Raw genomic sequence first — 11785 nt, forward strand, 5'->3', positions numbered from 1 at the left:
CAAAGTGGTTCAAGTCAACAAGCCATGCAATTTGAACCACAAAGTAATTAGACAAGCCGAACATTGCCCTCAAACACTCAAATCAGTTTACTATTTTTCTTTGGTTGCTTTAAGAACTAACGTTCAAATCGTTGACACTGTCACCCTATTATCATCTACATTATACACGATGCATTTCAATAATACAAACAGGAAGCTCTTGCTTCCAACTTGAATTATTCGGTAATTGATTGCTTAAGGATAGTTACATCTAATTGGAGGAAACTTAGAAGATTCAACTTCAAATTCTTTGCTTTTAAAATGATATTATTTGATAGCAAAGTTATTATTCTTCCTTTCATATTAAAATCTATTAGCAGGTCTGAACGGACCATAAAATTTTTCACTCATCCGTGACACAGGTTCAATTCAACGTTTATAGACAAATCTCTGGTACTTGAAAAATTCTATAAAAAACAATAAATAACTGAATTATTATTGTTTCAACTGTGGGTCTGTTTTTCTTAATGTCCCCAAATTGCTTTACTGCTTGATGGCGGGCCATCATCCCTTTCAACACAGTTGCGTTGCATGACTTTCTACTAAAATACAAAGAAAACATCAAAACTTTCTGTTTCTCATTCATATAATTATTATCCATGTCATGTAGAATTATAAAAAAGTTGTAGCAAACAATTGGACGAAATTTCAACAATGTCGGGCCGAATGGGCTTAAATTATATGACAAAGAAATTCAACCACCAAAACAACGTTAAATAAAAAGAAGAACGCAGACAAAAAGGACAGACACAAGTTCACGTGTACTACAGTTTTGGCCCAATCACCCGCCGGTGACATAGTGATTTCTCACAGATTAAGGAAAAGTCCGTTGCGGACCAAAAAAGCTCATTAGGGAGAGAAGTATCTGAGCTGTCCTTGCGGCGGGTCACGTGCACCTCCGTCAGAGTCTAGGGCCCCACATTCCAGTGTGACCCACGCTTGAACCGACGGTGGATAATTGAGTTAGAAAAAAAAATGGTTTCAGTAAAATTTCTCGTAGGATACACCGGATCATGGGATCCCAATTGGACGGCTCTGATTCCTTTACCAATTCCCAGAAGGGATCGTGCCACGTTGGATTAGACACAACCATCATTGCCTCCACATAGACCATGTGCCGTGGTTTTCGTTTCCCTGTTGGGACACACAAAATGAAGGACCCCACTAAAAGGGCCATGGACTTTTTTCTAAATTTTTATTGGCCAGTAAGCTGTAACTGGATAGAGCGGCTCGATTTTTAGAACCGGACTGAGCTGAGCCGAATGGATGTCCAGTAGAACGAAGACACGAATCGCTATCATGTAAGAACGAAGTGACGGTCTATCTTCCTAAAACCCACCACCACCCACCCGCCACAGGTGGGCCACGTGCATCCCTTATTCTGATAGGCCAGACTTGATACTTATCAACCGGCCAGGGGATCGCCACGTGTAAGGTATGATCAGAGGGCATGAACTGTGAAGAGAGTGCTAAAAGAGTTAAAAAATACTAGTTAACTATTTCAATAATTCGAACGTAATAATACTAGATTTTAATTTAATATTAATTAATATTTAACAAACTCCGACACGTCAGTGTAAAAAGCATTAAGTTCAAGCTTTAATTTTCAATTTTTCCACTTAATCAACCTTTAAGTAGGTTCGTTAATCAAGGGACTCCGGTCCCACGTCAGGCCCTGTTACATGGCTGGTTTTGCTGGTTGCTTAGCTGTGATCGATTAGAACGGCACACGTGGAAGATTAGCATTGCTTAATGAAGAATATTGCTCCTTAATCATTCTTTTGTCAACCTGTTAAGATTTTGTGCCGAAAGATTTTCCCCACTTCCCGTTCCCATGCCAAGGTGAAGTACTTTGGACCTGCTTTAATTAATGAAAATCAATGACCGAAAAAATTAAATAAAGAAAGATTAATCTTTCACCGTGATTCAATGATTGATTATTGAGGAATTGTGCCACTAATGAGCCCTTTACGTTGTTGTACTGCTTCATGGCTGGATGTGTAAAAGCTCCAGTTGTTGAGCAGTCTATATAAACAGTAAAGAGATCATGTGCATTCAACGTCTGATTCCCAAATGATTTTGCTTCTTAATTAAATCAAAATTTGATTATTAAGTTTTAGTACAACCAAGAATAAAATGTTGAATTTATTATCTTTTAGAATTTGGATCTTTCAATTTGTTACATATTAAAATGTATTCTGATAAAATGATAAACAAAATTAACATTTTGAATAAGTAAATATATGTATTTATAATTGAATCAAATATTTATATATTTTTTTATTATGAATTTTTGTATTGATCTACGATGACTTAAATAATGTATATATTATTCATAACAGCAACATTTACAAGCTTAATCAACAAATATATAGCCAATTAGCCATAGCAATCTCTTATACCTGTATACTCCAACAAAGCAATAATCCTTTTTGACAAATATATGGAAAGCCTCTAACTAAAATATCTAGCTAAGTTAAGCAACGTGTTAATCAAATTTGGTCTTGCAATTTTAAAATTATATGAATTTATAGAAATTCACACATTCGGAAATGCATATCCTCTCATGAAATGTTGAAATAAAAATTAGCTTTGTTCTTATCCTAGTAGCCCATCCTTCGCATTAAAGTGTTCACAAAAACCATGATTAATGGGATATGAAAGGATAAAAGGCAACTTGACAAAATTGGTGAGCAAGCAACACGGACGTACATGCATCCATGCCGACCAAATTCCCATTTCCAGACAAAGCATAACTGTCGAATCCAGATAGTCTATTTCTACGCGTAATCGTCTGGCACTGTCCGAACCCCAGATAATGCCGTGATGTCCCCATTTTCCTCGATCCTTGAAACACCCCACTTTCCGCCATGATTGGATTTTTTTTATTAGCAGCTCTGCCTTACTGCAAGCGCATCATTAGCATTTTTTTTTGCTTTTTTGATAATGGTTTCTTCATCTTTGGCTTTGACTGCCGCTACTATGTTGCATAATTGGTTCCTGCTTCCCAAAAGACGGAATTGTAATTAGTTGCCGGTCAGTTCCCCTCCTTTTTTTCTTTTTTGGTTTTATTTGTCCAAAATTTCATTATCTGCATTCCATCTATTGAAAAGAGCACAGAGATTATAACATTTTGACATAAAATTTTAAAAAAAATTAAATTAGTTAATAAAATTTAAATAAAATTTTTTAATTAGATTCAATTAAATAATCATATTTTTTATCAAATAATTTTTTATAATTAATCTTTATAATTACTTAAAATATCCATTTGTTATTTTGTATTACATAATGTTGATATGACATGTTGAATGTTATAATAAATGATAACGTGATATATTAATGCGATATAGTTATATAGTATTTTTCTCACATAAACGTCATATAAACACGATTAATGATAATTAGTTAATAATTAATTATAAAAATTTATTTATTTAAAAATAAAAATATTAATTAAATGTAAAAATATTAAAAATTTATTTAAATTTTCTTAAATAATGTAATATCTTTTTAAAATTTTATATCAACATATTTCGAGTTGTCGTAATGAATTGTTTACATACTTTAAAAAATTGTTACATATTCTCACGAGCAAAAAAAAGCAAAAGCAAAAGTTAAAAAGAACGAACTTTTGAACATGTCCAAGTAGGATTACTTACATTAATTTAACTGTATCTCTTTTATTTCTTTATTGTAATTTTCTTGGTTTGAAAGTAAGTCAACCACCTTTTTTGTCCACTATCGCCCACAAAAGTTTGGACACGAGGAAACTTGGTACGGTCAATATAGTTACATTAATTTTTTTAAAATTACTAAATCTTAATGATTTAATTTATCTTAAAGAATTAACCCTATTTTAATTGAAGAATTTGGAAGATATGATGTAAAAAAAATTAATTAAATCGTTTTCGAAAATGACTTAGCACGTTACAGTACACAAGTACAATTTTGAACCGTTCAAATTAAAGAAGCGCATATTAGAGAACAATAACAGCATCCGATATGGGCCCGGCGGCCCAGCCTTAAATTTTAGTGCAAGTAAATTATAAAGGATTTCCATAAATCGAATTTTATGCTCAAAGGTGGACATGGAAAAATTTCAAATTTATCTGAAAAAAACTGCATTTCACTGACTGCGAGACGAGGTTAGTTTAACTGAAAATCAACCAACCCAATTCCAACCCTAGCCGAGCCGAGCCGAGCCGAACTCGGGACGTAGAGAGATCCGTAGATGGTAGACCAGGGAGCAGACCTTCCGAGTCTATCTAATCTATCTCCAGTCTCCTCTTTTAACCCGGTCCGGTTCATCTAACTAAGCCGAGCCGGGGAAGAAAAAGGCCTAAGCAGCCTGTTAATAAACTTTTCCCTCTCGCTCATTAACTTTCTCAGTCTCTTGCTCTGTGTCAAAGTCTTCTCTCTAATGGAGACGAGTTTTTCCTCCTAGCTTTCAAAAACTTTAGCTCAATCTCCGTCCCAATCAAAATCTTCAAGTTTGAAAAAACTCCGCGTTTAACGAGATCTGGATTCAGAATGGAAGAAGAGAAAGGAGCGCTGGTGCAGAGCTTGATTGATGCGGTGAACCAAATAGCTTCGATCGGCGATTACAGATGCCCTGTGAAGAAGCAGTATTGCAATCTCGCTAGGAGATTGAAGCTGTTGACGCCAATGTTCGAGGAGATTAGAGAAAGCAAAGAGCAAATCCCTGACGAAACTGTTAAAGCTTTGGTCTCGTTGAAAGAAGCTTTGGTTTCGGCTAAGGAGTTGCTCAGATTTGGCAGTGAAGGCAGTAAGATTTACCTGGTGTGTGTGTAATGTAATTTGAAATTTTTTTCCTTTTCTTTCTTGGATCTGTTTGGCTGCTGAGAAAGTGGAGAAAAATTAGCGTGTGAAGTGCATGGACATAGTCAGATTATTGCTTGCAATAACATTATCTAAAATCAATTGGTAAATATTACGCTAAAATTTAGCTTAGTCTAAGAATGGAATATAAAATTCTGATGAGAATATTTACTGCTGCATTTTCTTATAAATTTTAAATTAAAATTGATATGGTTCTTTCTTTTTCCTTTTAATTATTACTAAGAAAAAAAAACCACACCACACCTAATAAGTAGATATATTTGCCACAATTCATCCTACTTTCTTGTTCTTTTTAAAATTCTTTTGTTTCGTCTAATAATTATTACGAGAAACTCTTGTCAGATTTTCAAGTGTCGTAGTCATCGATATATGCAAGGCTGAAGTAGAATCTCTACTCCTGGGATAGATTTTTTCCCCTCAAAAATTTATATAACGTTGTTAATTGAATTTACGATTGTCCCTTTATGTGTGGATTGTTGTGAAATCTGAATCATTCATTTAATATAACCTTCTCTATCCCCTCTTGATACCATGATATCAAACTAGGGATTACCTTGTCTCTTGTTATATTTTATATGCTTTACTCTGCCCCTATTCTTGTAGTTTGCGCTTGTAATATACGGTTTAGAATCTAACCTGTGTCATCATAGTAATTCTAATTTGCGGCTAGCTGTTGTCAACTTGGTATATTTGAAAGCCTGTGACAACTAAGGAGAATGTGTCACCACTGGACGAAGTTTACTCTTCCATTCTGATTATGTATGGTTCTGGTTGGTCTGTTTCTGGTCTTTGATTCAGGAGGTTCTTTGAGGTTTAATGGTTTTGGGGAAGAAACTGAAAAATGAGAGGGAGGGATGGAGGACTAGTAAGAGGAAGGAGAGAGATGGTAAGGGGGAGAAGAGGTGGTACTTATCCCCAATATATGGCTCCTAAATCTTAAGTTTCTGGCCTTGATGCTATTTTTCTGAGCGTTTCTGCAACAGCAGCTATACTCAATTGGGTTGTAACATTCTTTGGTTTTGCTGTGGTTTTTCTTGGAATTATCAATCTATGGCTCAGTTATCCATTCTTACAACTGGAGGGAGAGAGAGATCTGTTTTGCTTGGAATCCCCAATGTATGGCCTTTTATATTTGGGGTTGGTTTTGCTTCCTGTGCATTTCTGTGTCAACCTTCGTGTTGGTTTGTCATAGACATAGATTTTGGTGTTTTACTGTTGAGGTTGACAAACAAGTTCACCATAACATTTCTTCTCAGCGCCACTACTTTGAGATGGGCAGTAAAGAGGGGAATTGGCAGTGGCTGCAAGCCATGAATGTGCTTGATTTATGGTATAAATACTTTACTGAGGCAGGGAGTGGGTATGTTTTTTTTATTGGTTGTGAAGCCAAAGTTTCATGCTCTTTGTTATGCCAGACTCTGAAAGTGATCTATGTGCACCCATTTTCTGTTGAAAAGGACTGGCATCACTAGATATAAAGTTCTGAGGATGAAATTTCACTCATATTATTTTGCTCATGTCCCATGCCACTATACTAGAGCAATTCAATTTATGTCAAACTACTGCTTTCGTCTTCCTTTCAATCTTTATTTAAGCATACTGAATGCAATAGTTTCTCTTTGCTCATCCAATCTGGAGTGCTATTACCCTATATGTACTTTCAGTTGTGGCTAAGATTGACGCTCATGTCTAGCAAGAAAATTATGATCTCAGAATTTCAATCTTTTAAAATGGCCAGTTATATGTGTATGTTTTTCTTATATATATTCTAATATTTGGTTACTCTATAACTAGGGAGAGAAGTCACGAGTTTATAGCCACCAGAGAATGTGTTTCTGTGATCTATTTTTTAATCAATTATATGGTATATTATTAATTTTTGCAAGATTTATTTATTGCTAAAAGAATGTTTTAAAAACAAGTTATGCTTAAAGTGACAAAATTTAGCCCAAACCACTAATATGTTGATGAACTGGTTTGTGGCATTTGACCATTGACTTATAAACTATTTTTGTTCTGGTTACAGGTTCTCCAGAGGGAGGAGATTATGCATAAATTTCATGAATTGACAGCTCAACTGGAGCAAGCTTTGAGTGCAATCCCCTATGAGAATCTTGACATATCAGATGAAGTTAAGGAACAGGTATAGATCTATCACCAGATGTGTTTGGAAGAAGTACGCAGTTCACATTTCTTTCTCATCTTGCTGTGTCATATTAGGTCTTTTGCTGTGTAGACCTCAAGATGATTACTTGAATCACAGTCATCTTAGACATGGAAACAAAATGCCCTCAAGCAATCACAGTAATTGTGATTAATTGAGTTCTTCTGGAGTTGCATATGATTTGAGAAATTAAAGATTTTGTGGATATAAATAAGCACAGTAAGACTCAAAGAGCGCAACCAAAACTACGTCTATTCCTCTCTTAACACAATTAAACTAGAGTTTGAGAGTCCCAAAGCAACCTTAGGCTAATTCATTATCTCATTTTTTTTTTTTTTGAGAAAAAAAGGCTTACATGTATAATATTTCTATGTCAGGTTGAGCTTGTTCTAGCTCAGTTCAGGAGAGCTAAAGGAAGGGTTGATGCACCTGATGTTGAGCTGTATGAGGATCTATTATCACTCTACAACAAGACCAATGATGCAGCAGCAGATCCAGATGTACTAAGGAGATTGACTGAGAAGTTACAATTGGTGGGAATAACTGAACTTACACAAGAATCACTAGCTCTACATGAGATGGTTTCTGCCAGTGGTGGAGATCCTGGGGAAACATTTGAGAAGATGTCAAACTTATTAAAGAAAATCAAGGATTTTGTACAGACAGAAAATCCTAACTTGGATGCTCCCGCAAGAGAAAAGAATCTTCCTCCTAGTAGCTGTGGACAAACAACCAGTGATGGAAATCACAAGACTCCAGTTATACCAGATGATTTCCGCTGTCCAATTTCCCTGGAGTTGATGAAGGATCCTGTCATTGTTTCAACAGGGCAGGTATATTTCTTGTGTATTTTCTGCTCATTATAAACCCAGTTTTTCTTTTCTTTTAATTCTTTTAAATCATTTTCAGTCTTGAAAACAACCTCCTGCCTCCTTTAGTTACTTAAATGTAAGTAAGTGCTCAATTGTGCTTGGTAAATTTGTTTTATTATTGACTTAGCCTGTTGCATCACAATGCATTGTCATTGGCTGCGATTAGTTTATCTGGCCAAAAGTTAGTTCTCAAAATGGGCCTAGTCATATAATGATTCTAATTAAACTTGGGGTGGCTGTAGAAATTGGATGCCAACTAAATGAAGTTTTGTAATACTCATTTTGGACTGCACATTTTTGTAGAGGCTGAAGACTTTTTTACAATTACCTTGATGCTATATTTTTAACAGGTTTTATTATTCTCTTCTGTTAGACATATGAACGATCTTGCATTGAGAAATGGTTGCAGCAAGGGCAGGGAACATGTCCGAAGACACAACAGACACTCAGTAGCCCTGCCCTTACTCCCAATTATGTATTACGTAGTCTAATAGCTCAATGGTGTGAGGCAAATGGCATTGAACCACCCAAAAGACCCAGTAGTTCTCGACCCAGTAAAACGACGTCCACCTGCTCACCTGCTGAACGTACCAAGATTGATATTCTCCTCCGTAAGCTCACATCCAGCAATCCTGAAGACCAAAGAATGGCTGCAGGTGAAATCCGTCTTCTTGCCAAACGCAATGCAGATAATCGTGTGGCCATTGCTGAAGCTGGGGCCATACCTTTCCTTGTGAGCCTCCTTTCGACACCTGACTCACGCACCCAAGAACATGCTGTAACAGCACTTCTTAACCTTTCCATTTGTGAGGAAAACAAAGGCAGTATCATATCCTCTGGAGCTGTTCCTGGTATTGTCCAGGTGCTTAAGAAGGGGAGCATGGAAGCTAGAGAGAATGCAGCAGCCACCCTATTTAGCCTTTCAGTAGTGGATGAAAATAAGGTGACAATTGGTGCCTCAGGAGCAATCCCTCCACTAGTGACACTGCTAAGTGAAGGTACACAAAGGGGTAAAAAGGATGCAGCGACAGCACTCTTTAACTTGTGCATTTACCAAGGGAACAAAGGAAAAGCAGTGAGAGCTGGAGTTGTGCCCACGCTAATGCGTTTGTTGACAGAACCTGGAGGTGGAATGGTCGATGAGGCTCTGGCCATACTAGCAATACTTGCTAGCCATCCTGAAGGGAAGGCAGCCATTGGAGCAGCAGAGGCAGTGCCAGTTTTGGTAGATGTTATTGGAAATGGATCCCCAAGAAACAGAGAGAATGCAGCTGCAGTTTTGGTGCACCTTTGTGCGGGAGACCAACAACATTTAGCAGAGGCCCAGGAACTAGGCGTGATGGGTCCTTTGGTTGACTTGGCACAAAACGGTACAGATAGGGGCAAGCGGAAGGCTGCTCAATTGCTTGAGCGGATGAGCAGGTTTCTTGAGCAGCAAAAGCTGGCACAGGCGCAAGCTGAGGCCCAAGCACCGCAGTCTCAGGCTCAGCAGCTACAGCCACCCTCTGTGGCAAACGCTGTTGATATCTGAGGTTCATTTTCCCCTAAATTTTTGTTCTTTTGGTCACCTTGTTTCTCTTTTCGCGTATTGAAGGAGGCAGCTTTGCTTCGAAAGAGGAGGTGGAAGATCACCTGTCCAACCTGTAAGTTATTCATTTGTTTGTGTGGGAGAAATATATTATTCACAGATCCATCAAAGTGCCGGAAACACACCAAAAAAAAAAAAAAAGAAAAAGGAAAGAAAGGAGCTGAGTTGTACTCGACATGTATGTGAATTGTACCATTATAACATATGTCCGACTGTAATCATCCTCAGTTTTTTATTGGAGAGATGTTTCTTGTATTCAACTCGAACTTTGTTTCCAAAGTCACCAGTCATATGTAACCAAAAAAGATTCATCTGCTTGCTCAAGTACAGCCGTTGTCCACCTCGAACTTCATTCTGCATTCTCTGTTTTCTACAATGCTAACTCGCTTTGCTCCAAGCCGCTATTTTCTCAGCACCTTGTTAGATTAAAACTCATTTATAGCATTCATTAAGTTAAATCGAAAACAAGGAAAGTCGATTATAATTTATATTACTTGATCCGATTAAACAGGATTAGCATATCTTTTAATCAGATTCGGGATAGTGTTGGATTAGTGATTTTAAGATACTCTTTATTCAAACTTAATTATAAATAATTATTTTTATATTAAGTTTTAATTTTATATTTTTTAGTATTTATGAATTAGTTATAATTAATATAATATTTATTAAGATTCATTATTATTCTAAATAAAATTTTAAACTTAATTTATTTTTTATGAAATAACCTTAATTTATTAACTTAATTTTGATCAATAATATAAATAAAAATTGATTTTAAATTTATTTTAATCAAATTCGGATTCAAATATTAAGTGTTAATTTTTTATTGAAACACTTCAACTGACCATTCTTCTACGTCTATATATCAACATGATTAATCTCACTTCTTAAGCTTTCAAATTGCTTAATTAAACTGATTAGTGATCGGTACAGCTGGGGAACTCAATTCGTGATGTGGCAAACATGGTCAGAGTCGGACTAAAATCTTAAGATTTTGGGCGGTTCTGGCGGGTCTGGGGAAAAGATCAGAGCCAGCTCATTTTGGGGTGGACGACGCTCCTGCAGCTGCTGGTTCCTGCGTTGAAAACAACTTTTGCCTCGCTCTTCGAGAGAGGGCCTCGCCTTTTACACATGGGCCGGGGGAGATAGCCTTTTGCCAAGATGAGTGGACCACCCTATCGAAGTATTCAAACAGAAGAAAGAGAAAAAAAAAAAAAAAGGGGATGGACCACCCAGATTCGGCTGTTTCATGACTGATAATTAACCCGGTTTCGTAGGTTTTCTAATCAAGAAATTCTTTTAATCATCTAACATGACATCTAATTAACAAATGCATATTTGATACAGTGGCTGTAATCATATTTCTAAAAAAGGATTAAATTAAATTATTTTTACCGATTTGATTTAAGATCAAACAAACAAACTAATCATGAATAAAAAAAGAACAAATTTCAATGTTAATGACGGAGTCGAGACCATTTGTTTGTCCGGAATGTTAGGAAGGTTGTCAATTTGATTTTTGAAAATTTTTAATATTTATAAATATTGAATTTTAATTATATTATTGTAAAAAAATTATAATCGATTCTCATATTGAAAATCTCATTTCACTCTTATAGTTAGAAGTTTGAATAATCTTTTTTTTTAAAAAAAATTACTTTGAATACAATTTATTTTTGTTATTCTTTGTGAGTTTTTTATTTAATTATTCATTAAATTTATCAAAAAATTACCCTACATGCTATAACTAATATCAGGAGAATCGATAATATATAATTATTCTGACTTTTCTTAAATAGCTATTTCATTAACTAAATAATGCAATAGAAGAAAATGAAATAACCATTCCTACAAACTCAACAGGTTGAATAACTTGTGGCAGTAGGCAAGAGTTCATAAAAATCAATTCACACTGCCTTAAACCCTAATAACATTCTACCCTGAACCTAATGTGAAAGTGGGTTGATGTTCTTTCTGTCATTCCTCAGCCTAATTAAACATGTTCTGTACTTTGTAATTCTGCATTTGACATTTTTATTTCAATTTTTCATTGAAAAAAATTTCACTTTCTTTTTCTGTTTTTTGTTCTACTAATTCATTCCTTCCTCTCTCCCCCCCTGCTCTCATTATCAAACCCCGTTTCTCTTCCTGGCTGCTGTGGTTGAATGTGGAAGGGCACCACAGCCAACCCAGCAGACACACCCAAGAAGTAAAACTTGAAATGCAAAGCCAGGTTAAGGTTTAAGTCACCATCAA

General features: G+C 35.9%; 1 protein-coding gene across 1 annotated transcript; it reads left to right on the forward strand.

Annotated features, from left to right (window-relative positions):
• Positions 4381-9853, forward strand: LOC18590709 (U-box domain-containing protein 13). Its single transcript, XM_018127951.1, has 4 exons — positions 4381-4842; positions 6929-7045; positions 7444-7899; positions 8312-9853. The coding sequence occupies exons 1-4, from the start codon at positions 4573-4575 to the stop codon at positions 9467-9469; spliced, it is 2001 nt and encodes a 666-aa protein (XP_017983440.1). The 5' UTR covers positions 4381-4572; the 3' UTR covers positions 9470-9853.

Source organism: Theobroma cacao, chromosome 9 (assembly GCF_000208745.1).
Source record: "Theobroma cacao cultivar B97-61/B2 chromosome 9, Criollo_cocoa_genome_V2, whole genome shotgun sequence".
Classification (NCBI taxonomy): domain Eukaryota; kingdom Viridiplantae; phylum Streptophyta; class Magnoliopsida; order Malvales; family Malvaceae; genus Theobroma; species Theobroma cacao.

Bases quoted from the DNA above. Each gene is read 5' to 3' on its own strand.
- LOC18590709 (XM_018127951.1), top strand. From the start codon at position 4,573: ATGGAAGAAGAGAAAGGAGCGCTGGTGCAGAGCTTGATTGATGCGGTG. The intron at 4,843-6,928 runs GTGTGTGTGTAA...TTCTGGTTACAG, and splicing joins AAGGCAGTAAGATTTACCTG to GTTCTCCAGAGGGAGGAGAT. The intron at 7,046-7,443 runs GTATAGATCTAT...TTTCTATGTCAG, and splicing joins CAGATGAAGTTAAGGAACAG to GTTGAGCTTGTTCTAGCTCA.